The sequence below is a fragment of the Theropithecus gelada genome, chromosome 9, assembly GCF_003255815.1.
Source record: "Theropithecus gelada isolate Dixy chromosome 9, Tgel_1.0, whole genome shotgun sequence".
Classification (NCBI taxonomy): Eukaryota; Metazoa; Chordata; class Mammalia; order Primates; family Cercopithecidae; genus Theropithecus; species Theropithecus gelada.
In genome coordinates, this window is record NC_037677.1 from 44,925,469 (window position 1) to 44,953,422 (window position 27,954).

Consider the following 27,954-nt stretch of genomic DNA (forward strand, 5'->3'; position numbering starts at 1 on the left):
GTGTGTAGCAATTTTTAATAACTAACATTAATCAAGCTATTTCTATGCACCAGGCACTGTTATAAGTGCTTTATAGTAGATAATTTACGCTCCCTCAGAGCTCTGTAAGGGCGTCTGTTTTCACAAATAAGAAAACACAAGCACAGAGAATTTAAGAAGATTCTGAGTAGAGTAGAGTTGGACTTCTAAGTCAAGCATGCAGAAGACAGAATCCCCATCATATCATATTGACATTCTGCTTCCCTGCACTATGGCAGTCACGGCCATTTATCAAGTTTCTGTGCAGAGGAGTTGAAGTTCAGTGTGAAGGATGTGAGAGGAGGAGAGAAGGGGCAGGAGATGGAAAAGGCAGCATTCTCCATGAGCTTTGCCAGCACCCTTCATTCCCCTGTGTGCTCATGATGGGGAGCTGTGGTGCTGCTGGGCCCAGCAATAGCACACCCTGATACCCCTGGGCTGAGCAACAGGCTTTTCCGCATGGCAACTGTTGCACTGTAGCCAAGACCTCACTAGTTCCTCTGGGTCCATGAGGAGAAGAGGGATGGGAGCAGTCAGTCTTAGTACCCACCTTATTCTCTAAGATCCAGGCTTATGTTGGCTTGAAAACTCAGTCCCTCCCCAAGAGCCTGTATGATAACTTAAGGAAATCCTAGCTTTAAGCAGGGGTCTAGGAAGGGACAGATATCCAAGAACACACACACACACATGGCCCTGGGTGTGGGGTACGTGACAGTCTGGGACAGTGGAGAGGATTTATAAGTCAGGGCATGGCACAGCTAGAGGGACATTTAGTGTCCTTCAGGCTGACCCTACACCTCCTATTTTAACATCCAAGAAAATCAAAGTCTGAAGAAGGCACACAGTTTGCTGACAATCTATGGCTGGGCTGGGTCCACTTTGCCCTGACTTCTCTCCGCAATCCTCTTTCTTGCTTTTTAAACCACTGAGAGCAAAGCATCATGACGTGGGGGAGCCCAGTGCCCTCTGGTATCTCCTAACCAGATGTTTTCTTATCTTTCAGCAGTTTTTCATGATTTTTCCTCACACTGGTCACTATCCAATCAGAACAACCAACTTCTAACACTCCCTTACTAAAAGAACATGGCTAAGGGTGAGAAAGGCCCCAAGGGCAAGAAGATCACCCTCAAGGTGGCCAAGAATTGCATCAAAATCACTTTTGATGGGAAAAAGCGCCTTGACTTGAGCAAGATGGGAATTACCACCTTCCCCAAGTGTATTCTGCGCCTCAACGACGTGGACGAGCTGGACCTTAGCCGGAATCTGATCAGGAAGATCCCTGACTCCATCTCCAAGTTCCAGAACCTCCGGTGGCTGGACCTGCACAGCAACTACATAGACAAGCTGCCTGAGTCCATTGGCCAGATGACCAGCCTGCTCTACCTCAACGTCAGCAACAACCGGCTGACCAGCAACGGGCTGCCCGTGGAGCTGAAGCAACTAAAGAACATCCGCACTGTGAACCTAGGCTTGAACCACCTGGACAGTGTGCCCACCACGCTGGGGGCCCTGAAGGAGCTCCATGAGGTAGGGCTCCATGACAACCTACTGAACAACATCCCCGTGAGCATCTCTAAGCTCCCCAAGCTGAAAAAGCTCAACATAAAGCGGAACCCCTTTCCAAAGCCAGACGAGTCGGAAACGTTCATAGACTCCATCAGGAGGCTGGAGAACTTGTATGTGGTGGAGGAGAAGGATCTGTGTGCGGCTTGCCTGAGAAAATGCCAAAACGCCCGGGACAAGCTGAATAGAATCAAGAACATGGCCATGACGACACCGAGAAAGACCATCTTTCCCAATCTGATCTCGCCCAATTCTATGGCCAAGGACTCCTGGGAAGACTGGAGGTGACTTGGACCCTGACCCTGAGGCAGAAGGGAAAGAGAGAGGGAGGGAAGAGGGCAGTGGGCTGCATCCACAGGAAACCAAGGGCTCTCCTGTGGCTGCAGCAGCTCTTTCAGCCAAGCCCATAAAACTCCTTTCTTTACTTCCTCAGCGCGTGATTGTATTGATTGAAGGGCTTTTGGTTCCTTGCCATTCCACACATTTCTCCCTCCTCTGCACACACACTCACAAATACAGGCACAGTGAGTCAGGAAGGGGCTGTCCATGTCCATCCTACTCTTACCCCCAGATCTCTCTTGTTTACCGCTGTGGCCTAGGCAGTTAATGCCCCCACACACTCACTATCGCTGGCATTTCAGAACCCACCACCAGCTCCCAAATGTGAAGTTTATTCAGTGGAAATGTTTTGGGTCTGGGCTTCAAAGGCAAGGAATCTCAGAGCATGAGTTTGTAAGAAAGTAGATGAGCACTTCGTGTTGGGTAGGGGACAGAGGTGGGCCACAGAAATGGGCAGGTTTTATTATTAAGGCATCGATAGGCAGATAGCTTCCTGGGCCCAAAGCAATGTTTTCTCTCTGAACTGAGCTTGCACAACTTGCTCTAGGAGCTTTCTTGGCTAAATCTGCAGACCTCTGACTGGCTGTGAATGAATGAAGTTGTACTACCATCCTATTACATTCAGTGTTCTTTCAGACCCTCATGGGAGGAAGGAAAGAATGGTGGCAAGTATGGATTGGTGCATTCAATAAATCAACACCTTACTCGGCACTGTGCTAGGTGCAGGGGCCGTGTCCCTTCGGAGAAAGCTTGGCTTGCCTGGTGCAAGCTGGTGGAGAGAGTAACTGAAATGAGATGGGGCAGAGCACCATTGTCTGAGGCATTCAGGAGATCCCGGTCGTGGATGTGCAGGGCTGGCTTGGCAGAGAGAAAAGGCAAAGATTCTGAGGTTGGACAGATCTAGGTCCATGGCAACTCTGCTTATGACTTGGCATCCCCTTGGGCACCTAACATAGCTTTGGTTCCCTCACTCGTGAAGTGGAAATAATGCTATACCTAACTCCAAGGGTTCTGTGCCTCTAAAACAGGCAGCACATGGAGAACATACTCAGCAGAAGCCAGTTCTCTTCTAGAACCATAACTTGGTTCATTGCAAAGCTGAAATACTACTTTGAACAGTGGTGCCAGTTGTGCTATATCTTTTGGTAGAAAATGACAGCAACCAAGTCAATCCTCACAATAGCTGAGAACCTTCTCTGGCCTCACTGTGTACCACACTCTCACACCTTCATGTGCATAAAAGAAATGAATCAAGAATGATACCTTGAGGGAGGCTTTTCTCCCCCAGGACTTTCCTATGTTGGTGGCAAGTTTGCTGACTGGATGATGAGAAGCACCAAGAGGCATCCATCAGTGAAGTGGTATTAACTTCTTTCCTCCTCACATTGTCAACCACAGCACACGGCACACTTCATTTCTTCACACCTTGCTGCTTATTTCCTCTTGTATTGCTTAGCTACGACAACCCTATCATGTTTCTAAAACCTTGGGAGAGCTAGATTCAAAATTTTCATTTTAGTTTTTCCCTTTATTAAATGTTTTTCATTGTAGAAGTAACAGAACCACAACATACTACTAAATATAGTAGCTTAAAGCATCCATCATTCCACAGTATAAGTCAGCTGCAATGCTGGCAGAGTTCCTTACTAGTTATTTTTCTGTATATATTTTTATACATAGTTAAAATTATATCATTCCTGTCATTTCTGTCCTGCTTTGAAACCCATGCTGTCACCTGGTATTAATAACCACACTTTAAAACGTCTGCAAGATAGTTATTCTTGTAGATATACATAACTATAAGTTACTGTTGTACCTTTATTTTCAGGTTTCACTGATGGGAATAGTCTTGTGATGAGAGCCTATATAACTAAAACATTTTAAAATATTTTTAATTATTTCCTTGGCATAGCCTCATTATTGGAAATATTGTGTTAAAGGGTGTGTTTTAACAATAATGTTGATACCTGCCATCAAGTAGCTCATAAAAGGTTTACATACATTTGTATGCCTACCAGTAATGTAGTAGAGAACCCATTTCACGGCATCCTTGTCCGCACTGAGCCCTGTCCTTCACATTTTTCTCTTCACCTAATGTCCGAAATGACTCATGAGAACCCCTTCTGAAGCTGAGGGGAGCAACCGTGTCTGAGACATGTGTGATGAGACACCATGCTGTAGGTATAGGAGCCACCACTAGCCTGCCAGGTCTTGGACATGTCCACAAGGGAGGCAATCTGCTATTTCAGTCACTTCCTCTCTGACCCAAAAGGTATAGAGTCCATGCAGAGACGTATGATCGAGACAGAGTGCTGGATAGCTACATGAAGACTTTCCATTTCAGTTTCTCCCCCTTCAGACACTTTTTCTTTAGAATTAATTTTCCCTCCTTAGGTATTCAAAAGGTTCAACAAAGGAGAGAAGTTAAGAGAAACATCAAGGTTACAGATCCCACCTGGTGCCTTAGGGTTTGCCCGTCCACATCCTCCGTTCCCCACTGCAGCACTCTCCTTGCCATGCTTGGTCCTCAACACCCTTACTTGCTGCCAACTGCTTGGCTGGCCTGACACTCACTCCAGCCTTGCTCTGGGGCTTTATCATGCTTTCCCTCTTATCACACATCTCAGGAAGGAGTTTCAGGTGCATTTAACTTTACCAGGATTGAGACATACCCAGGCAGTGGGCTGGGTTTGCCTCAATGTGTTCAAGTCAGACACCTCTTTAGCCAAGAAATGCTGGCAGCAGGACAAAGCAGACTGGAGATAGACACCAGTTAGGAGGCATCTTCTGCATCCTATTTCTTTTTCTGCCAAGGAAAAGGTTTGATGTTGGTGTTCCTTCATGCTCTAAAATACTTCTTATAAATTGAATTAAGCATAAAGATACTTCATAGGAAAGCCTTGGGGGTTCTCTTTCCTCAAATGCAAAACAAACAAAAAAACACCCTATTCACACTAACCTGACCATCCTGACCTTGGTGAGCTGGTGTGACCTCTGCCTTTGCTGTGTTTGCCTCTGTGGTCTGGAGCAATTGCCTCACCCTCTTTTGTCTCCATCCCCAGAATACGCTCAACATCTTCCTAAAGTAGCTGTGGCAAAAACTTGAAGACTACTCAGCTAACAGAATAAACGACTCTGAAGAGAAGAAGCCCCCAGTTAGGAGAAGACAGAGTGACAAGTGAGATGTTCTGGAAACCAGGCTCACCGGAGCTAGCCAAGTATCCGACTTGCTTCTCAAATTCACTTCACCTCCCTTAGCTTTAGCTCATCTGCATGTGAAAATGACTTTGGGAAATACTTGATGTGGTTTTAAAAATGTATATAGAGGAAAAAATTTAAGAAAATTACAGATTATATATTATAGACAACTAAATATTTAAGACTTTAAGACTTAAAAGGCTTACTGCCTCTACATTTCACTCAGACTAGTACATCTCGATGCCAGTAGACTATGATGTTTGTGTAGGTATGACATACTGACATGGTTTGCACATTTGTCCCCTCCAAACCTCATGTTGAGATTTGATCCCCAGTGTTGCAGGTGCAGCCTAATGGAAGGTCATGGGGGTGGATCCCTCATGAATGGCCTGGTGCCATCCTCTTGGTAATGAGTGAGTTCTCACTGTATTAGATCCTGTTGAAAATTGATTGTTAAAAAGAGCTTGGCACATCCCTCTTCTCTCTCTCTCTCTTCCTCTCACCAAGTGATGCCTGCTCCCCTTTGCCTTCCACCATACCTATACCCTAAAGCCCTCACCAGGAGGCACTGGCACCTGTACAGCTTGCAAGAACCATGACCCAAATAAATTTCTTTTCTTTATAAATAGCCTTAAATATTCCTTTATAGCAATGCTAAGACACCTCAAGCAACTCCAATTTATACAAAAAGTTATATAGAAAAATATTCTAAAAAATACTATAGATAAGGTAGAATTTTAACAAATCTTTTAGTGGTGCATAGGTAGGCAGGAAAAAGAAAACAGAGAAATGAACAGGAAAAAACAAAAAATAAAAATAAAATGGCAGACTTGTATTCTAACATTTTGATAATTACAATAAATGTAAATGATCTGCTTTATTTGTAATGACCACAAAATAGAAACAACCAAATGTTGCTCAATGCACAAATTGTTAAACAAACTCTGGTATATTTCTCTCATGCAATACTACTCAGCAATAAAGAGGAACAGACCATTGATACATGCAACAACTTGAATGTATCTCAATGGCACTATTTTCAGCTAAAACAAAAATGCCCATCTCCAAAAGTCATATACTCTATGATTCCATGTATAGAACAGTCTCTAAATGAAAAAATAATAGATATGAAAAACAGATTCATGATTCCCAGGATTTAAGGATGGTGGGGGAAGACAGGGAGGTAGGCATAACTATAAAGTGGTCGCACAGAGATATCTTTGTGGTGATAAAATAACTGTGTATGTCGGCCGGGCGCGGTGGCTCAAGTCTGTAATCCCAGCACTTTGGGAGGCCGAGACGGGCGGATCACAAGGTCAAGAGATCGAGACCATCCTGGCTAACACGGTGAAACCCTGTTTCTACTAAAAAATACAAAAACTAGCCGGGCGAGGTGGCGGGCACCTGTAGTCCCAGCCACTTGGGAGGCTGAGGCAGGAGAATGGCGTAAACCTGGGAGGTGGAGCTTGCAGTGAGCTGAGATCCGGCCACTGCAGTCCAGCCTGGGTGACAGAGCGAGACTCCGTCTCAAAAAAAAAAGAAAAAAAAAAAAAAAAAACAACTGTGTATGTCGATTGTGCAGGTGGTTACCCAAATCTATATATGATACAATGACAAAGAACTATGCATACACATGTACCAGTGTCAATGTCCTGGTTCTGAAATTGTGCTATAGTTATATAAAATGTAACCATGGTGGGGGGGATATTAAGTGAAAGGTGCACAGAGTCTCTGTGTACTATTTTTGCAGCTGTGAATCAATATTTTGAAATAAAAACAAAAACCAAAAATCTTACAGCCTAGATGCAACAATCAATAGATCCTTATATGTCTGCCCAGTGCTGATTTATGAGGCATTATGGCAAGCTTAAAGTGAAAATCTAAAACACCGAGTCAGCCTAGAGATGCAATTGAGGCACACAGTAAGGCAATTCAGGCACCTTAACCTCGGCTCAGCCAGCTAATCTAAAATTACCCACTGTTGATCTTATTCTTGCAGATTCCTGAAAAAGTTGCTAAAATAAATAGAAACTGCATGAATTCTCTATGCCCCAGGTTTTCTGGAGGTAGCTGGGCACAGGTGGCAACTAGGATGGGAGAAACCTTGAACCAGTGGTTTGCTCATCGCTATTCCTGGGCACACCTGTTCACCACCCCTGGTGGTGTGGGAGTATAAGGTTGTGGAAGCAATGTGGCTGGGTAGAGTTGGAAGGAAAAAGGGCAGGCTTGCTGCAGTGACTGGGACTTGCATCAGGCTTTTGCCCTGGGAGGGATCTGAGGTTATGGCTAAGGATATAGCAGAGACGAGGCATGAACTGAGTGCAGCCAGACAAAGATGAACGTGGAATGCGGTCAGGGCCAATGTCTGAGCATGACCTAGGCAGAATGGCCAGGGCTCGGATGCTCATGGCCCACGAAGCCAACTGTGTGAACAAGCTGCTAGACGCTGCAGCACTGGCTGTCACTCTCATTTTGAGTCTGCAGCCAGGTACCATTCGCCTCTGGTCCCAGTGACTCCGGTATAGACACAGGGTATGAGTAGCTTGGTCTCCACAGTTGGCTTCCAGGGCTTCAGTTCGGCAAGAAACCCAAGGACATGCTTCTCTACTCCATGGTGGAGCCAGCACTACCTTTACCAGTTAAGCAATTGTGTATCTTACAGATCTGTAGCCAACAGCATGAATCTCTAGGGGGCAGGATTGAAGGAAGAGAAATGCTAGGAAGGGGAACTTGAACTTTAGCCTCCCCCCAGCTAACTGTGGTTCCTCTGGGGTGTGGTTAATTTTTCATGGAAGCTCATATTCTCATGGGAATTGCATAGGTTCTTATGGTTGTTTTTCTAAATTATTTGTCTTTTGTTATTTTTCAGAGAGAATCTCTAAAGGAAACAATAAGCAAAATGTTCAACTGTAAAACTTTGCACCCTCAAAATAAATTTCATTCTAAACATTATATATAAAAAATTTATAGAATTAAGAAACGATTTCAGGAACTGCAAATACCCAGGTACAATCAGGACCTGAATGTAAGTGCCATCTCACACCCAAAAGCTTTCTCCAGCCCGGGGACACTTTTGCCTCAATGACATGGTGGATGCTCCAGTTTAGCCAAAAATATGTGCTGAGCCCAAGAGAGATTTGAGAGAAAGAGAATCAGATAGGCATCCTAGCCTTGTATTTCTCTGAGTTTTCTAAACTCTGGGCTCAATATGAACTGAGGTCATTAGAAAGCAATGTAACTGAGCCAGGTAATGTTAGCTTCCCAAAGGAATGCCTGTACAAAAATGAGTGTGAATGTTAGGCTCCCATTCCTGCAGAGAACTGATGCAGAGAATTAGGTTCCCCAGCACTCTTTTTGTATGTTTTATTAAAAAGGAATTGCCACCTTTGGTACCCATGATCCTCTAGAGAAGAACCAAATTTGATATTCAGCACCAAGAGAAAATATGTTCCAGAAATTAAAAAAAAAAAAGTTGCAAAAGCCTGTTTCTTATTATATATCCCTGGAAAATAATATAAGCCAACATGATTGTTTGTTTTAGTTTTCTTAGTCTCAGTACAATTAGAGTAACTAAATCACTCCACATGATCACATCTATACTTTTCCCCTTTAAAGGAGTGTTGGGCAACTGTTAAAGGATGGTTGTACCCTGTGTTTAATTTTGAAGCTGTCTGTAGCCCTTTCTGGAAGGGCATGAGTACATTTAAGTGTGAGGATGTGTGTTTATCCACAAGAGCATTCCAGCTAGCTGCCCCCTTTCCCTGCAGTTCCTGCCATAATTTCTCCTTTTCTAATTCATCTTTTTACATCTCAAAGATCCTGCTGGTATTCAACACCACAGAACAGGACTCATCCAACAGCTCTAGCTGGCATATGTTAGAAGGCCCTGTCAGCTTGCAGAACCTTGCACCCCACAGAAGTCTGAAAAGGCTGCCATGCTGTCTTCAAAAGGTTCAGTCCTGTACCATGGGGACAGGATTCATGCAGGCTTTACAAGTATTTTCCACTTGGAATTCAGGCCCAGAGAGCCTCCTTAGTGTGTGTGTGTATGTATATATATAGAGAGAGAGCTATGGAGGCAACCATTGTTACTGAAAGCCTCAGCAAAACTCTGGTACCAAAAGCTCTGATTTCCTGTGTGTGTGGGATGGTGTCCAAAGGAGCCACATGAGTCATCGAAAGCTGAAGGTTTAGGACGTGAAAATCTGTAGCCTAGGCCGAGGGTCATGGGCCAGTTGAAAACGCTCAGAACGGCACACACACTCCCTTAATAGGTAAGAAGTCCACATTCATTAGAGTGACTAACAAGCAGCTAGGCATTTTTCAAGATTCATTCTGTAATTATGGCCTCCAGTGATCCAAAAGAAAAATCATCAGCTTCATTCCAGGAATATGTCAGTGGCCAGCCAAGCCTTCCTAAGGCTGAGGACCACCACTGCCTTCCCACCCTGGAACTCCTGAAGCCACAGTTGAGCTGGCAAGAGAAGGGCTGGAGAGGGGGCCACTCCAACGAGCTGAGAACAAAGAGAGCCACCTGCTTTTAATCAATTGTTCTGTTAACATGCCCAAACATACATCAGGTGATTCTAAAAGTAGGCAGAAGGATTACAATTTACTGGGCACCTACTATGAGCCCAAGTCAGCTTGATCCTGAAGCCAGGGCTGTTTATTTAGCACAGTCTTGCCACAAGCCCTCACTGCATGGGTGGCATCACAGCCGAGGGTCATCACTGCGGGGTGTCCACATGTTGCTGAGGCTCTCCTTCCATGAGCTGAGATGAGCATTCCTCTGGAGCACCATGCACTGTTCCTAGTTGACCCCAGAAGCTTCACCAATGGTCTCCAACCTGGAGCTGTGCTGAGACTGTGCCAGGCATGACCCAGCATAACTCTGGAAGACCCTGCTCCAGTGGGATCAGGTAGCCATGATGGCAAAAATAATCACATTGGAAATAAAATTAGAATGGGGCTCAGCTGTACCACAGAAGCAAGGTGGTACACAGGTTGGCATTGCAGGTCATCATCAACCTGGGGATGAGTAAGGAATAATCTCCAGACATTTGACTCATCCACAGAGCATCATCTTCCTCCAACCTGGCAATCATTTCTGAGGGGCCTCTAACTTAGTGGGCACAGCTGGGGGTCAGCTCCTCTTCTGCATTCCTCCCTCTGCCCCTCCTCTACCCGCCCCTCTCTATTTGGAGTAGAAGGTGTGTGGAGGAAGGTATGTGTTTCCAGGCAAGGCACCACTAAGATTCTCAGGACAAAAGACGAAGAATGGACAAAGAGCTACCCATAGTCATAGGGACAACTATGTTGTCACTGAGTGACATTACAGAATAGGTTCATCTAAGGGTGAGCTGCAGAGACAATGAGGCTCAGCGAAGTGATGTGTGCCACGGTTGATGCAGCATTGCTCCAGGGAGAGAGAAAACCATCTGTAGCCCATGAGCACTGCGGCTTGGAACTTCCCTCTGCGTGGAACTGTGAGTGGCCACCTGCTTTTGCTGACACCCTCGGTGCTCACCCCCTTGTGGATAACAGAACCTTGATTCTCCCAAGGAATCATACTTCCCTCAATTTGGTCTATGTAGTTGGGTGGGACTGACCCTATCCCCAGAAGCGGGGTGGGTGCATCCCTCTGATCCAGCCAATGAAAACATTTGATTGGTTCTGGTATGGGCATGTACTTAACCTAACTGGGGAAAATGACAGTTCAGGAAGTTTTGCTAAAGTTACCGGGATAGAGCATGTGGTGGGATTCCTGCGTGATTGACTGTCAGTCTGGAGTTGTTGGGGGCATCGGTGCCCCTGTGATGAGAACGTCTACTGAGAAATGGAGCCAGACCAAGCAAATCCTCCCTGAGAGAGGGAGAACCGCCACTTCCTGCAGACTTACTTGTGCCTAGCGTTCCAGCCATGTCTGGAGCAAGACCATTTTTGACCTTCAGGTAGATGTGATCATGAATCCTCTTTTTTTGCTTCAATTAGTTTGAAATGGCTTTTTACCTTGCTATTTTGAAATAGCTATTTACCTTGCTGAAACACTGCTAGGAAATCCAAGTATGAATATAAAGGCTTATATGAAACATAAACAATATGAGATCAGCAGGGCTGAGATTCAGCAGATATGCACAGTTAGGACTATCCCGTTGTTGAACTATTAAACTATACCCATTACAGTTGGTGAACAGCCACCCCAACTCCAGTGACCCACTGCTGCCTGGGTCCCCTGGACCATACCCTGGTATGCCTTGCACTTCACCGCAATCTATAAAGGGTAAGTGCCTGACACAATAAGAGCCTCCACTAGCAGCCACTATAATTAGTCTATTGAAGGTCACCAATGACTCTCATGTTACAAAGCTCAGTGATCATTTCTCAGTTCTTATCCCACTTGGCCTATCAACAACACTTGACCACTCCCCCTTGAATCACTCTACCTGGCTTCCAGGACGTCTTCCACACCTACAGCTTCTGCTACCTTTTTGGTTACTCCTTCCCCATCTCTTCAGCTGGCCCTGCCCATGTCCTTATCCTCTAAAGGTTGGTGTGCCCAGGGCACAGTCCTCTGATCTCTTTTCCATGTGCATGCATTCTCATAATCTTGTCCATTCTCATGACTTTAAACACTATTCTAAATTTATGTCTCACTTGAACCTCTCTCTTGAACTCCAAATTCATAAGCCCAATAGCTCCACAATGCCTTTGAGATGTATGATAAGCATCTCAAAATTCACATGTCTAAATCTGAGCTTCAGATAGCCACAGTGGGCCTACAGCCACTCTTCCTGTGATCATCCCCATTTAATTTTCCAATTGCTGAAGCCTAAATCTTCTGTCTTATCCGTAAGTCCTCTCTCACATACATGCACTTCCCACACTTGATTTGTCATCAGATCCCATCAAATATACCTTTAAACATGTCCAAAATGTGATCACATCACATCATCTTTGCTGTCATGTTCCTGGTCCAAGCCACCATCGTCTCTAACCTGGATTATTGCAGTGGCCTCCAGCAATAGCTTCCTAACTAGTCTCAGCTTCTGCCTTTGACCCACTCCAGTCTATTTTTGGCACAGCAGCCAGAGTGAGTCTTATCAATATGTCAGTTCACATCATCCCTCTGCTTAAACTCCTCCAATGCTTCCCATCTATTTGGAATAAAAGCCGACATGATAATCTTGCACCAACTATCCCCGGTGACCTCCCTCACCTCCACCCCAGCTAACTCCCTGCACTCCAATTTTACAGGCCTCAGCCACACCCTGCTCTTCCCTGGGTCTGACACACTTTTCTCAGTTAATTGCATAACATGTTTCTCCACTTTTTTTTTTTTTTTTTTTTGGATGGAGTCTTGCTCTGTTGCCTAGGCTGGAGTATAGCGGCGCGATCTCGGCTCACTGCAACCTCCGCCTCCTGGGTTCAAGCTTTTCTCCCACCTCAGTCTCCCAAGTAGGTGGGATTACAGGTGCCCACCATCATGCTTGGCTAATTTTTTGTATTTTTGTAGAAACAGGGTTTCACCATGTTGGCCAGGCTGGTCTTGAACTCCTGACCTCAGGTGATCTGCCCACGTTGGCCTCCCAAAGTGCTGAGATTACAGGAGTGAGCCACCACACCCGGCCAAGTCTTAATTCACAGACTGTTTTCTTGATAAGGGCTTTGCTTGCCACCTCATCTAAGATTTCAATGCCCACCTCTATCTGCTTGGTTTTTTACACTTACACTTATAATTATCTAATATGCTTTATAGTTCACTCATTTATATTGGTTTATGTCTGTCCTCCTCATGAGAATGTGAACTCAATAAGGACAGGGGATTTTTTTTTTTTTCTATTTGCTTTTTGCTCTGTCAAGAAGCAAACACCATGTATCACAAGCTATTGATAAATAATTTTGAAGGAATTAGTGAGACCCATTTTATGCTGATTATAAATATCTTGAATGTCATTCCTGGGGACACCCTCTTGCTTGGTCCCCACACATTCCTGGAGAAAACCAGCAGCAGCAGCCACCTTCTTCTGTTCTCACCCCTGATTGAAATAAAAACATCTACTGATCCCTAAGTGGCCTTCCAGAGAACTGGGTAGCTGGAAAGGGGATCTGGGGGAGGGACTGCAAGCAAATCATTCACTGGGAAAGACGCCCCACAGCGCAGATTCCTAAGTTAACATCTGATTCGCACACCATCATGTATGAATTTAGCTTCTAAGTGTTCAGAAACCCTCATCACAGGAGGGACAGCATGGGATTGCTCACACACACCCATGGGAGGGCCTGACTCCACACCTCTGTGCCACCTGCCCAGTCACCAAAGGCAGAGGATGGCTTCCTGCCATTTGGGTCTGAAAAAGCCACAGGGCATGTGGGACTTCAAGTCTATTCATAGAGGTTTAATTGGCAGAAGGAATTTCAGGAGTAGGATGAAGGATGAACAAGAATAGGAGAGAGAAAAATGAGGGAACCAGTCGGGCATGCTCTCTGCAGGACTTCTTTAGAGTGGGATGAGGCAGAGGAGGAACATCAAAGCCAGGGCAGTGCCATGCCCAGAGAGCATGGCTACTCGCCATTACCTTAGATTGAGGGGGTCCTCCGAGGCGGCTTTTCCCTTCAGGCTGGGTTGGAAAGAGCAGAAGCTACATGAAAAGGGAAGGGATAATTCCATCAGCAGAGTCAAGACCCTTCCACCTGCTGCAGAGGCATTTTCAGAGCCAGGCAGGAAGCTGGGCTCATTACTGCTCCCCCAGGCTCCATCCTGCCCCCAGGTCATGAACACCAGGCCTGGGTGTACCTCTGAGGCAACCCTCAGCACTATCTGACATTACACACTATTGCCTTAATACCAACAATGACAACAATAAAACAATAATTACTTAGGCAGTGTGTGTGAGGTACTGCCTCTGGGCCAGGCACTTGACAACATTGCCAATGTCAACAACCCTGCTGTACATTCTAGTGTGTTGCTGTGGGGACAAATGCCATCTTAATGCCAGGCTCCTTGAGCCGAGCGGGTAGTGGTTGTGGAGTTTGCATTAGGCCACCTTCACATCCTGAGTTGTGGAGGTGTAAGATTTCTAGATCAACTGTGAAAAACTTTGTTTAATGAACAGAAACCATAGGGGGAAATGAATCAAGTTTAATGGGTTGCATGTCTGCTTGTTTGGTTTGGTCTAAACTAGGCCTTGAAGATAATTTTAGGGGGCAGTCTAGCAGCAGTGTGGAAGAACCGCATGGGCAGGCTCACCTGAGTCCAAGGAGGTACGCCTAGAACTAACACAAAAGCCTCTCTACAGTTGTTTTTCTCCACCCTAGCCCTGCCTCTTGGATGCAGTAGCGGGCCCTGGGTGCCAGTTCCACAGGGCCACTAGGAAGGCAGGGCTTGAATTTCTGAGCACAAAATAGGCTTCTAGGCCAGGGGATGTCAAATCTCACCTCAGAACTTCCAGCCCACGGGGAGCAGCACATAACCACTCCCTCTGTTAATCAGCCTCTCTGTGGTCTATCATGATGAGGAACTGACCTTCCTTTCTGTTCTTTCTAGATTCACTACAAACCAATCTACTGATCTATAACTTTAATGGTAATAAAAACAAATAACCATGGTATTAAGAACTTACACACTGGCTTAGATTTCTTAAATTGATCCATCTGGAGAAAGATAAGTTAACTAAAACAGCAGGCTTCTCTCTTTAAGAAAAAACATGTTCAGTGCACATGTGGGAAATCAGTTGTTTGCAATTCCTTCCAATGAAATACGAAATTGGAGCCACTAAAATTGGCAACTGGGATCAGAAAGAAAGATTAAGCCAAAAAAGTTACTTGGAAAATTAGAAAATAAAGCCAGAACATTCTGGAAGGCCCATTAAACAGCCAGTTCCTTAACTCTGTTGTAGCTGTCTAATTTTTTTTCTCGCTTCCTGTTCTATGCCACTTCAGTTCAGGAAAACGGAGCCTGCTTCCTAGGACTGAAGGAAGGGCCTTCTCTGCCTGTTCCCGTACCTCGTTTCATGACTTGGCAGTTCTGCGGGCCAGCAGTGCCTCCCTGGGCCCAGCCTGAGTGGCGCTCACTGTGGGTTGAGAGCACTTTTCCTGAGCACAGAGCTGAGTGTTCTCTGCCCCTCTGCTCTCAGTTCAGGATCAGTTTTCTCAAAAGGAGGATTTTCAAGCTCTTACCTTTTAAAGGCCTTACTCCGATCACTGTTGTAGAATACAAGAAACTTGGAATATCCATTGTGGAAGAAGATCTCCAGGGCCATGTCCTGTGAAGAGAAGCCCCTTTTAATGCTCCTGATATTTTGTGGACTAGAGACGCCCCAGGGTGACAGAGCTGCTGGAAATGGGTCACTGGGGGTTTCTGTGTCAGAAGACCCTTCCTGGATGGTCCTTTTGAGTTCCCACCGTGGGAAGACCTTGGTGGGAGGGCAGGGGGCCTGACCACAGCTCTGAGTTCCATTGAAGCAGGAAGTAAAAGGCCCACTCCCAGGGCAAGCGTGAGGCAGATATGAGAGAAAGCAGCCATGCCATCCTCAGACATTTTCACTTCTGAGTTATGGCATGGGTGAGCCAGGAGGTCACCTTACCAGACATACTAGGGAAGCTAGTTCAGTGGGTGCAGCCTGGCAGCATCATGGGTTGACCTACAGACTTAAGCAGCGCAGGGCCCCCTGCCCAGGCCATTTTGATGTGGCCCCACTAGCATAGTAAGGTTTTTGTCAGGGGTACTTTCTTAATTCCTAAATCAAATTCACATAGTTATCTTTTCTTTTTTTTCCTCCCATCCTTGTTTCCTTTCTAACCCCCTTCTATTCCAAGCTATGTAAATAATAAACTTGGAATAGGAGATAGAGTGAGTCCCCTATAAGATAAGCCTCAGGGACGAGATGAGACCAAAGAGAGGGAATATCCAGGGCTGAAGGGAGAGTTAGGGAGAGGTGAGACCTGTACATGGAGGGAAGGATGGGGTGGGGTAAGGTTCAGACTCAGAGGTGGGTACTGCACCCAATAACAGAGTCCTGTCCTGCATCCATCTGACTGGAGTGAGTTCTCAAAGTCCAGTTCGTTAACTCTCTTCTCTCAGAGAGAGAAGGTATCTGCAAGGATGTTGCATACCTCCTCTCCTCTGCTAGTGGACAGGAGACCCTTGGATTTTTTTTTCTACAAATAGAAATATAAATAATGTGCAAAACAGGAAGTGAATGCAGAATTTGTGGAGGATACAGCTTGCCCTGGATACCTTGATTGCCAAGCTCTGCCTTTCTCCTGGGAGAATCCAGGGATGGACAAATGGTGGCCTTGCTCAAAAAGCTCTCCCTTTGGCTTCCATCACTTCAGGTGAACCAACCCTCTGGAAACAATCACCATGTACTGGGGGAAAAAGTCCCACTGACTGATACCTATCTGCTACTGTACATAACATGTAGGGTAGACATATAATCATAGAACCATGAGGGCTGGGCTGCTGCTTCCACTATGCTCTTTCAGTTCCCTCACCCTGCAAAGGCCCTCAGGAAGCCCACGCAAAACGAGAACTAACTGTGTTGTAGGCAAAAGCAGCAGAGGGAGGATGAGTGCTCATTAGAGGGCTAGAGCAGAGCTGCTGGCAAACCCTTGACAGGAGGGCAGCTGCGGCCTTTCAGAAATTCCCCTACCTTAAAGGCCTCCCTGAGCTTCAGTTTCGGAGAATGATAATGAGACCTCTTGCAGGAGGGGTCACTGGATGAATCAATGACCCACCTACAGAAAATAGATTTACAAACGAAAAATATCTAGTTCATCTAGACCAAGCACTGCTCTCTTGCTGGCCTTTGGAACTAACAGTGACCCTGCAGAGAGGGTGGGAAGAGAGCCTGCCCCTCCTGTCACGTGGTCCCCAGATCCTCTTTTCTGCCAGCTGCCCTGGAGGCCCACGGGATGGGGATGCAGCTTTGCTATTGCTGAGCTTGGGGTAATGAAGGCAAGATGTGTTTGAGGTCACTGGGGGCCCCTGAAGTTTACCCTACTCCCTTTGCTGCTCAGGTGATGTTTCTAGAAAGTGTGATCCATCTGTGAGGTGGGATGAGAAGTGGAAGATTATGACCAGCTTCTGGCTGAGCTCCTCCTCTGAAAGGAGCCACCACCTCTGTCGCATGCCCTACTAAGCCCTTGAAGGCATGGGTGAGGCACTGAAAGACCCTGGTTGGAGGGGGCAGCTGGGAGATCCCTAAACCACTTGGCCCCAGAAACAGCGCCAAGCAGGAGCTTGCCAATAGGTGAGCACCTTGGGGAGAGAGGGGGAGAGTATGTCAGCAAGGGAGATATTACACCTGTGGGAGGGCAGGGCAGAGGGTTCTCTACTCCCAGTCACCAGCTCTACTGGGAGGCAATGCATCTGTCCTGCCGTGTATTCCTAAATCTCCAAGGCAGCTCTAGGCTATGTCAAGAGCAAAGCAGCGAAGTAGCTGAATCTTAAAAGACATAGTGAAAGGCCCAACAGCCAATAGCAGGGACTGGAGAGAGTGGAGCAGAAGTCAGAACTCCCACCTGGGACCATAAGCCCAGGGAACTCGTGGGTGTCTCCTTAAGGGCACTGGGCTGCGCATAAGCACAAAGACGGGTCACAGCGATGTGTCTCTGGATGGCTCTTGGACCACCTGTCCCATGGCCCTGCCTCTTGCAGGCCCCAGGTGTGCCAGCACCCAGTGTGCTTACCTGCAGGAGGAAGCGAGCCTGCCGTAGCTCCCGCATGTCAGTGTAGCTGTGGCGCTGGCACGAGTAATGGTCAGTGGACCTGTCTTTGCTGCACAGGTTGAAAATGAACGGATCGCTGATGCTGAAAAGGAAACAGGCATGCAGGGCACATGTTCAGACATCAGAATGAGGACATGTGCAGGCTTCTTCCTCTTCCTGCCCTCCACCAGCCCCACCCACATTTCCAAGGACACATCAGAGAGGTGCGAGGGTCACTGCCAACCGGTGTGCTAGCCCTACTCATCTGAGAAATCCTTGTTGAGTGCTTGCCCACGTCAGCTCTGGCACTGACCACTGACACATGAAAGCTGCCCTGCCCTGGAGGACCAGGGTAGGGTGTCAGCCTCACCAGGCCAGGGGACAGCAAGAAAGTGGCACAGTTTCCAGGATGATGCTGACAAAGGGTATGAGGGTGGGGGTGAGAGGTCCCCTGGGTGAGAGTGGGGGCTGGCAGGGAGGGCTTCATGGGTGCTGTGCATGACCCTAAACCATGCACAGGAGCCCTGGTGGGTTCCTGTGGCCTCTCTTCCCTGGCTCCCCCATGCCCAGCCTGGCCCTGTGCCAGCTACCTCTGCCCAGGCATGACAGTCTCAGCGCCAGGATGCCTGTTCTGCCACACGCTTTAGTCCCTCTGCCCAGGTGTTCTTGTTTTGTATTGAATGACCTATTTCCCTGGCAGGGCTGAGAGGCTGGATGAGGTAACTGAGTCAGGTGTGGCCTGTGGCTGCCACAGGGACTGGCAGGACTTAGACCCTTCATGGCAGGATTGGGGAGTACAGAGCACTTGGCAGGGAGGTTCGAGGGAAGCCAGGTGACTGTAAGACTGAATGCAAACCAGTGTTAGGAGGGGTCAGGCACCACAGGGAAGAGGAGGGAGGGGAGCAGGGGAAAGCAGAGAGGACACTGGCGAGGCATGAGGACAGCAGCCGGAGCTCATCTGCACAGCTCCTGCATTCTGAGAGGCTGTCCAGCCTGGCCTGGGTCCTGGGAACCTTCAGGATGAGTTCTCTCCAGAGGTGAGTGAGGCTGTCACTGAGACTGCAGAATGATATCTGGTGTTAAACCAGGAAGCTCTTCAGGACCCTTGGCCTGCCTCGCCCACATCTTTGGCAGCCCTGAGAGCTATCTGGCTCTCAGCTGACCTTCCCCTAAACATATCTGACTCCCAGTGGGGCCATAGTGGTAATTTTCCTTCCTACCCTTGGCTTAGGTCAAACCACATCCCAGGTCAAAGTACTAGTGGGGATGACACAGCCACTCATCTGTGCTCCCAGCATCCATGCTAACAGGAACCACGGCAAATATCCTTTGCCCTTTGGCTGTATGTCTGACTGGTCTCTCTCCCTTGCAGACCATACAAAGGCACAGGCCTGAGTTGCTGGGTACACCCTGCCCAGGACAAAGGGGTGCACTGAATTCTGAAGCGATTGCTCAGTCACACAGCACAAACAACTTCCTGAAAGCCAGAGCTCGTTCTGTTTGCAAGACCCAGGCTGGAGACAGAAAGTGTAGCGGGTGCATCTTAAAATTCCCAGGCCAGGCCTTGAGTAGTGAGAAGCAATCTTGGAGAGCTGGTAAGAGACTCACTCAAAAGGCAGAGAAGGGACCCACGTGTGATGTGGGACCCACCTCCCGGGCACCTGGAGAAACAGAGGTATGCCTCCAGCAGGCATAAGGCAGCCCTGAGATAAGGCCCCTTGGAGAGTTATGAGGGGTGTGCAGGAGGCTTTCCCAGAAAGATCCCAGAGTGACCCCTCCTCCTGGAGAAGCAGAAGAGAGGAGGGGAAAGGGAGGATAATAAATTTGTCCAAATATTTATTCCCAAAGAGAACAATTTGTACACTGGAGATAACTGAAATGCCTTGAGCTAATCATATGAACCTTTTCATCATCTGGACACATGGAAGCTTGAGAAATAAAGTTGATTTCAGTTATAGACAGTTACTTTTCTGAACATCTGGGGCATGCAGTCATCTTAAATTGTGTATACAACCACAACCATTCTGATAAGATGCCAGGACTGAGAAACGAAGGCCTCCCAAGCACGTCAGCCCTCAAGAAGCCTGTGCGCCAACCACAGGCCCAGAGAGCCAAGGGCTGTAAGGGCCCCTGCCTCAAGGTGGTCCTGCCAGCCCCAGCCCAAGGTGGTAGGGAGTGGGTGAGGAAATTGTTTCAGCTTCTCCCATTCCAGCTCCCAGTGTGGTCCCCATGGCCCAGTCTACAATGCAGCCCATGGAGCCTCTGTGCCCCACTTCCTGGGGAAGTCGGGAGAGGCCCAGTAGTCACAGAGGCCTAGAGGGAATTCTCTAGTCTATGGTCAGTGGCAGTCCAGCATGTGCAGCCCTAAGAGCTTGGACTTGTGCTGGGCAGCAGGGAAGCCTGCCCAAGTGAAACACAGCCTGAGCGCCTTGGTTAGGCCCCTGAACAGCTGGACTTTGAGGCTGCAAACTCAGGCTCTCTGCAGCCCCTTCTCAGAACAACCCTCCCAGGCCCTCTCCTCTAAGCCACGTCGTGGTAGGATGGATCAAACACAAAATGCAGCTTTGGTTCTGAATGCTTCTGCCGGGATGCTGTAATACAAACCTGCTGCTGGCTGAGGTCCTTTGTCCATTATTAATGCCTCTATATGGATCTCAGCTGAGCTGCCCCTACATACCTCTGACTCCCAGCAAGGCCATAGAGACAATTCTCCTTCCTACCTTTGGCTTAGGTCTAGCAGCATCCCAGGTCAAGGTACTGGTGGGGATGACATGGCCACTCCTCTGTGCTCCCATCATCCCATGCTTGTGGGAACCACAGAAAATATTCTCTATACCTTAGCTGCATGTCTGGCTGGTCTCTCTCCCCTGCAGACCCTGCAAGGCCCAGGTCTTTGCCCATGGCTCTCTGTCCTCTGTATCTTCCCCTGAGCTCGGGGCATGTTTGCTAAGTGACTGTCATGCTCTCTGGCCTGCCAAGTGTTTCCCTATTCATTATTTAATTGGATCCTCATAAGGAAACCTTATACTGAGCATGACTTATTTTTATTCCCATATCATAAATGAGGAAACTGCATTCCAGAGAGGTGAGAATTTTCCAAGGTCATGTGGTCCTTAAAAGAGGTGGAACTTAGTTTCAAATCCAGGTCCTCCAACTCTAACACCCACGCTCTTTCAACAGTGCCTTTTCTCCCTGGAGGCAGAAATGCTCCCTAGCTTTTACAGAGCTCTCCAACTGGCTCCCTGCTTTGTGGGGAGCACAGTTTGCTCTGTGCTGACTGTTTCTGCAACTCAGGACTCTGAAACACAGATGACACACAGAAGGATGCTCTGAAAAATAGTAACGAGCTTTTAGGAGAAAGGATAGTCATTTTCTTCCTGCTTGTAGAAACTGAATAAACATCTAGGGCATGGATCCTCAGATAGACCCAAAGTCTCAGAAAAGCTAAATTATGTACATTATTGAATTATGTACATAATTATTGGGTCCCCTGATTGACCTCCAAACTGAGGTCTATTATATGTAGTATTATTCACACAGCTGTAATTGGGAGTCTCCGACAGTACTACACCCTATATGTTCTACAAAATGAATCGAAGTTCAGGCAGCCAAGGGTACCAGATAGGCAGCTGATCCATACTCTTTGGGTAGAGCCATTGCCATAGTTCAGAGGCTGCCATTCACATTTCCGCAGCATAACAGCCAGCAGGATCTGCAAAAACTGTCCAAGTGTGCATAGTATCACTGTCAATATTCTGACTCGATAAATCACAATGAGATAAATGGTAGTTATGATATTGGTTGACCTGTTCTTTGACAGTAGAAGTGGATTTCAGGATAAAACACACTTCGATTTGGCCCACATTTGAAGTTACCTGAGTATTGCCAGAATTATACCTGGAAGTTATACCCAGAACCATTCACTAGATTGTAAACCCTCTACCAGATTTAGTCCACATCTAATTCACTCTTTCCATCTACGGAGTCAACTATGGTGCTGAGCATAAGAGAGATTTTCAATAAATACTTGTTGAACTGAATAAAACAGAAATGACTATTTAAAACTGCTCACTGATGGGGAAGAATTATCTGATTTAAAATACTCTATCACAAAGAGCCAGTTGGATGACTTGGGTTCCCACCAAGTTAATCAAATTCTCTGCCTTGTGAGCTTAATTGCCCTTGTCACGGGTAGAACTGTGTCCCCCAAAGGAGATATGTTGAAATCCTAACCCCCAGTACCTCAGACTGTGATTGTATTTGAAAAGAGCCTATTTACAGAGGTAATCAAGTTAAAATGAAGGGTGGGTCCAAATCCAACCTGACTGGTGTCCTTATAAAAAGGGAAAATTTGGACACGGAGATAGACTCACAGAGGGAAGATGATGTGAAGACACAGGGACACGATGACCAGGTGCCTGAAGCAATGCATCTCCAAGCCAAGGGATACAAACGATTGTCTGCAAACACAAGAAGCTGAAAGAGGCAAGTAAGGAGGCTTCCCTAGAGCAGTCAGAGGAAGCATGGCCTTTCCTTGGTTTCGTACTGCCAGCCTCTAGGACTATGAAACCACACGTTTCTGCTCTGTTTTGTTTTTTTTAAGCCACCCAGTTTTTGACTGCCCTAGCAAATGAATACAGCCACCCGAATCAGCTAAGAAACGGACCTACTACAAGCAAAAGCTAACCTTCTCAGAAGGCTGTTCGTTTCTGAGGAAATTTCCAAAGTGCAAAGTCCAATCACTGTCAAGGAGTCTGCAGTGTTCTTGAGTCTGATTTAGGATATTTTTATGCTACATCGGAGAGGCTCTTTCAAGGTCTAATGTGCAACTGACTCCATTTCATAGCAGTCTTTTACAGAAACATTGCACTTAGCTTTATTTTTACCAAGCTTATTTATGTATCTTCTTTAATCTCCATGGTCAAAATAAGACTTAATCCCCATTGATCTGGCATGATCTAATAGTCTGTCTCAGAACTGCATCTCCAGGAGTGCTAGTAGTTTCTTAGGGCAGTAGACAAGACCCCGGAGAGAAAGCACTGTCTGAATAACAAATGCTTCTTTGAGGTATGGTGACTTAAACTACCTGGGCACTTCCCCAGTGTAATTCCAGGGTAGTGATTTGTTCTCACTCTACTCCTGCTTGCATTCTAGAAAAGTACATTTTCAGACATGAGAAGTCTCCCTTGTCCGTCATTGCAAATCAAGTGAGTACATAAAATCTGACCACTGGGTTTCTGTTAAAAGTGCAGATATAGTGAATTTGATCATGATTAGATGCACCTCATAAACACAATTTACCTAATCAATAAGATCTTATCTAACACTAAGTCTATGTAAACCAGAGGTGAAGAGCATAGCAGTGGATTATGTGAGTCATCACAGGGGCACGCCGGGCATACGGATAGAGTAGAAAGCTTTCATCAGCTCTCAGAGAGGCACGGCTGCAGGCCTATTGTCCATATTGATCAGTATCAATAAAACATGAGGAATAAGATGGGATGAGGATGCCAAGTATTAATTATGCTTCTCCTGCCTTGGAGAAGCACAGAAGACTCACAGCAATCGGTGAACATTTGGTATGAATAAAATATGGAAATTAGCAGACAGAAAAATGCCAAGCATTTTAGAGCAGTTTGATCTAAATCAACCAAGGTGGGCTGACATCTACTCTTCCGCACTCCTTCAACTCTTGCTTCCCGACATAGGCTGGAAGTGATAGGACAATTGGAAGTTAAAGTTCTTGGTTATTGGCAGATAAGACTTGGACTCCTCTGTCAGTAGCCTAAAACAGTGGCTCTCAAAGTGTGGTCCCAGACCAGCGATAGAAACAGCATCAGCTAGGAACTTATTAAGCCTCAGGCCTTGCCCCAGACCTTCTGAATTAGAAACTCGGGTGGGGCAGGACTCAGGGATCTGTGTGCTAACAAGCCCTCCAGGTGATGCTGGTGTCAGCTAGTTTGAGAGCCACTGGGCTAAGAGGTCATCTTGTCATTATCTGAAACTGGGTCATCTGGAAAAGGCAAGCCTATCACTGCACGAAGAAATCTTCATCCAAATATCTTCGAAGACAGTGATCAAGTGAAAACATACACTTGACAATTGGACTTTTGGCAAAAGTTCAGTCAATTTGATTTTTGAATGGCCTTACTTCATAAACACAGGAGAATTGCACAATAAGGGCTGACCGTACCCAAATAGACCAATTGCACTAGATCCTAAAGAACTCGGCATTTCCTGCCAAAGGCCTCTGGTATTTGTTGGTGTAAAAATGACTTCAAGTTTCTTCCCAAGTCTCACCCATTCTGCAAGACTCAGATCTTGGTCCCTTCCTCAGGTAGCTCTTCCCCACCACTCCAGCCCCAGGCCATCCCTCCAATCCTGAACCCTGAAGAGCCCTCTCATAACACATATTTTGTCCCAGGATCATAGTGTGCGGCCAACAGTTTCCAAAAGACACTGTGCATGCTGCCGATTGCATTAAGTCCCTCGGAAGAGAGGGGCGGTGCCTGTTTTCTTATGCAGAATGAGCAACCAACATGTTGTTGAGTGAGTAAGTTGATGGTGACTGAATTCAGCCACGCAAATAACTGAAGGACTGATCCCTGAGTCCTGACATTCCACATTAGGGGAGACCTGAGGAGCTGCCACATTGGTACCCAGTCCTGATCACTGCTTAGGGGAACCGTGGCCACAGATGGCCTATGCCTGCAGGTTCTTCTATTTTATCTCATGGCTCAGTTTTAGGCCCAAACCTAAGCCCACTGTAAGAACAAGGTGAGAAGGGGAAGAGTAGGGCAGGCTGGTAAGGATGAATGGGGCTCAGGGAAGAATCTGCTGGGAGAAGTGGATAACTCACTTGGATAAGCAGTGACGGGTACAATAGACATCACCCGTGGGAGACAGTGTGAAGTTCTCGCAGATGTAGAAGTGTTGGTGGCCAAAGAGCAGGACCCCTTCTGACACCAGGTGGCCCTGCACAATAACCAGGGAGAACTTCTGCGTCACCTGGAAGGAGAGAGTGCCAGAGTCAGGTGGTGCACAGGAAGCATGCCCATGATTCTTGGCGGAAACAGGAGGGCAGTGACCAGCCACCCACAGGGCACTTGGAGGTGAGAGCAGTGCCTTGTATGAATGGCAGTCCTGCTGCCCCAGAGCTGTACTACTCTTCACAGCCTACGTGGCAGTACCACATCCCACCTAGGCTGGTGTTTATTCTACCCAAGCCCACCCCTGCTCCCACCAAGCTGTGTGGGTGAGTGTTTACCGCTATATTCAGCACATCGAAGTCCTTTCTCTCACTTTAAGGCCCTCTACAAACATGCAAAGCATCCCACAGTTAACCGTGAGGAAAGTTCACCAGGTACAAGACATCCCTCAGTTACAGAGGAGAGGGAGCTTGTCCAGGGACCAGCTGGTACATGGTTGAGCCAGGACTAGAATTCAAATGTGCCTAGAACCACAAGTGCAAGACAGGTACTGCCATCTCTGCAAGGCCAAGGAAACATGTGCAGAAGATGCACAGTGCTCTGCCCAGATCCCTCCTCTTGGACTGAGGTGAGCATTTCCCCTGTTGCTGGAAATGTTGGCAGTTCTCCAGAGTTGCCTTAGCTGAATACAGCCCCTGGCCCAAGGTCACATCCTCTTCCCAGGGGCAGTCTGTACCCAACAACTAGACAATGTGGAGTAGGAAGGCTTAGCCCCTCTGGCTCAATTCAAGAAAACTCTAAACAACCATCCCAAACCTATAGCTGCTCTGGAATCAGCTGAAGTCTTTGCTGAGACTACATTGTGGTTGTACTTCTCCATCGGCCCAGTCTTGCAATCCCCATTCCCAATCAACTTTCTCCATGCAGAACCTGACCTGTGATAATGTCTTGGTATGACCCAGAGTTCTGCATGTAGTAACGACCAAGTGGGTCCTTACATAGTAAACCCTAAAAGAACAAGTGAGTGAATCAATAAATTCTAGAACATGAGAGCCTAAAGGGACCAAGAATAAGGCCAAGGCCAGCATTTTCTCATGGTAATTTTGTGCTAATTTCAGTTATACAAAAGCAGAATAGATACGCTTGGGAGAAAAAATACAAAAGAGGTTCCAGGAGATAAGACTCTCACTAAAGATCAGCTACCTACTAAGTGACACAGCCTGGGACTGAACCTGCTCACCTTTGGGAGCAATGACAAGGCCACAGTGGTGACACCTGGAGAGCAGACCCCGAAGACCAGTTCTCCAACTCTTGCACCAAATGGGATTAGTGAAAGCCAGAGCCAAGGGCAGAAAGCAAAGGTTCACTGAGGGTTTTGTTCCAAGATAAGTATTAATCACTATGATCCAGGACAAGTCAGGGCTGAGCTGTTTTTCCTAAAACAGCCGAGAGCCTCTGTTTCTGTAACCAAGGTTGGTGCAGATAGCTGGCTTTCTTGGTCTATCCCGAATCTACTTTGTCAGGGGAGCTAGCCCTCCAGCCACCTTCCAGGCCAGGGTCCAAAGTGGACTCATTTCCAATTTCATTCATTCATCCAGGTGGTCATCTATTCAACAGTTACAGATTCAGCCTCTGTTTCATGGCAGGCACTGAACCAGGCTTTGGGAATAAGGTGGACAAGATATACAAGAATCCTACCCTCATAGGGCTTAAAATCCAGTAGTGGGATTTTAACCAACAGACTATTACAACCTGTGATACATGCTGAGAGAGAAAAACCAGAGTGATCATGACAAAGGCAGGGAGAAACTTGGCGAGAACACTATTCTGTTCTTGGACACTATTCTTGGCGAGGACACAGACCCTGAAACTTGAAGGATGGAAACATGTAAGTTCTGGAAAAGCTTGGAGAAGAACATTTCAAGGAACGGGGACATCCAGTTAAGGGTCTAGAGGCAGGAAGGGCTGATTTGGAGAACAGAAAAGTGGTCAGTATGGCTGAGATGAAGTTGGAAAGTAGGAGTATCTCCATCATAGACAGTCTTAGGTACCTTAGCATGGCCATTGGGTTTTATTGTCGTTGCAACAAAAAGTTGCGAGAGAGCTTGTTTCTAAAAGATGACACTGACTGCTGGGTGGAGATAGCATTAGAAAGGGTCAAGACTGAAAGGAGGGTGCCCTGTCATGTTGCTATTTCAGTGGTCTGGGATAGATGGCAGAATGCGGAAGGAAGGAAGTGGGTGTATCTAAACAAGAAGATGGAGAATTGACAGGAGCTGCTACTGGACTAACTGGAAAGAAAAAGAAGAAAAAGAAAAGAAAAGAAAAGAGAAGAGAAGGACAGAAGGAAGGAAGGAAGGAAGGAAGGAAGGAAGGAAGGAAGGAAAGAAGGAAGGGAAGGGAAGAAAGAAGAAAGGGAAGGAAGGAAAGGGGTGAGGGGGAGGGAAGGGGAGGAGAGGGGAGGGGAGGAGAGGGAGGATGGATTAAGGATAAATGATAAATGTCTACTTTGGGACTTGAGTAACTGTGTGGCATTCCCAGGTTCTCTAGTAGTCTTCCCCAGGGGCAACCACCATTACCACTTTATCATATATTCATACAAAGAGATTGTATGAATACATTAGCATGTGTATACAGATTCTTTTTTATACAAAGAATATACTTATATGCTTACTGCTCTGCATCTAGATTTTTCTCTTAACAATTCATCTTAGATAATTTTCCAAATCATTTATTATAGAGCTGTCTAATTCTTATTAATAGTTGTGGACAATTCCCTTGAATGGATGTACTACAATTTATTTGACCAGTCAGTCCTCTTTTGATCCAGGTTGCTTTAAAATGTTTTGATATAACGGGCAATGCTACAATTACCATCCTTGTAGGTAAGTCATTTTGAATACACAAGTAAATCTGAAGCATAAATTTCTGTAAGGAGAATTGCAGGTCAAGGGTGTGGGCATTTTAAATTTAGGTAGCCATTGCTAGATTACCCTCCTGCAAGGTGACACTAATTTATACTCCCACCAGGACTATTAGGAAGATTATGTCAGGCTGCTTAAACTTTTTCTCCTGTTATACTTTTTCCCAGATGAGACTCAGAGACCCCATCCTCAGGTTCACATGATGAGATGATGTGGCTCTGCAGTGCCAGTCCTGGCCTATGTGCCTCCAAATCCTCTCTCCTGCCCGTGACACC

General features: G+C 46.6%; 2 protein-coding genes across 3 annotated transcripts in view; one reads left to right on the plus strand and one right to left on the minus strand.

Annotated features, from left to right (window-relative positions):
- The window catches only part of LRRC18 (leucine rich repeat containing 18), a 30,455-nt gene extending 24,711 nt beyond the window's left edge, over nt 1-5,744 (plus strand). Inside the window, exons 3-4 of one of the 2 annotated variants that reach the window (XM_025397646.1) lie at nt 1,025-1,865; nt 4,983-5,744. In XM_025397646.1, coding sequence (XP_025253431.1) covers nt 1,102-1,865; nt 4,983-5,004 — 786 coding nt within the window. In that variant the 5' untranslated portion in view covers nt 1,025-1,101 and the 3' untranslated portion in view covers nt 5,005-5,744. Of the gene's footprint in view, nt 1-1,021; nt 2,009-4,982 lie in introns of those variants that run through there. The other variant, XM_025397647.1, reaches the window with a different exon arrangement.
- The window catches only part of WDFY4 (WDFY family member 4), a 298,615-nt gene that overhangs the window by 67,605 nt on the left and 203,056 nt on the right, over nt 1-27,954 (minus strand). Inside the window, exons 44-47 of the mRNA XM_025396309.1 lie at nt 24,686-24,834; nt 17,809-17,929; nt 15,295-15,380; nt 13,695-13,757 (exon numbers count right to left, since the gene is read on the minus strand). Coding sequence (XP_025252094.1) covers nt 13,695-13,757; nt 15,295-15,380; nt 17,809-17,929; nt 24,686-24,834 — 419 coding nt within the window. The remainder of the gene's footprint in view (nt 1-13,694; nt 13,758-15,294; nt 15,381-17,808; nt 17,930-24,685; nt 24,835-27,954) is intronic.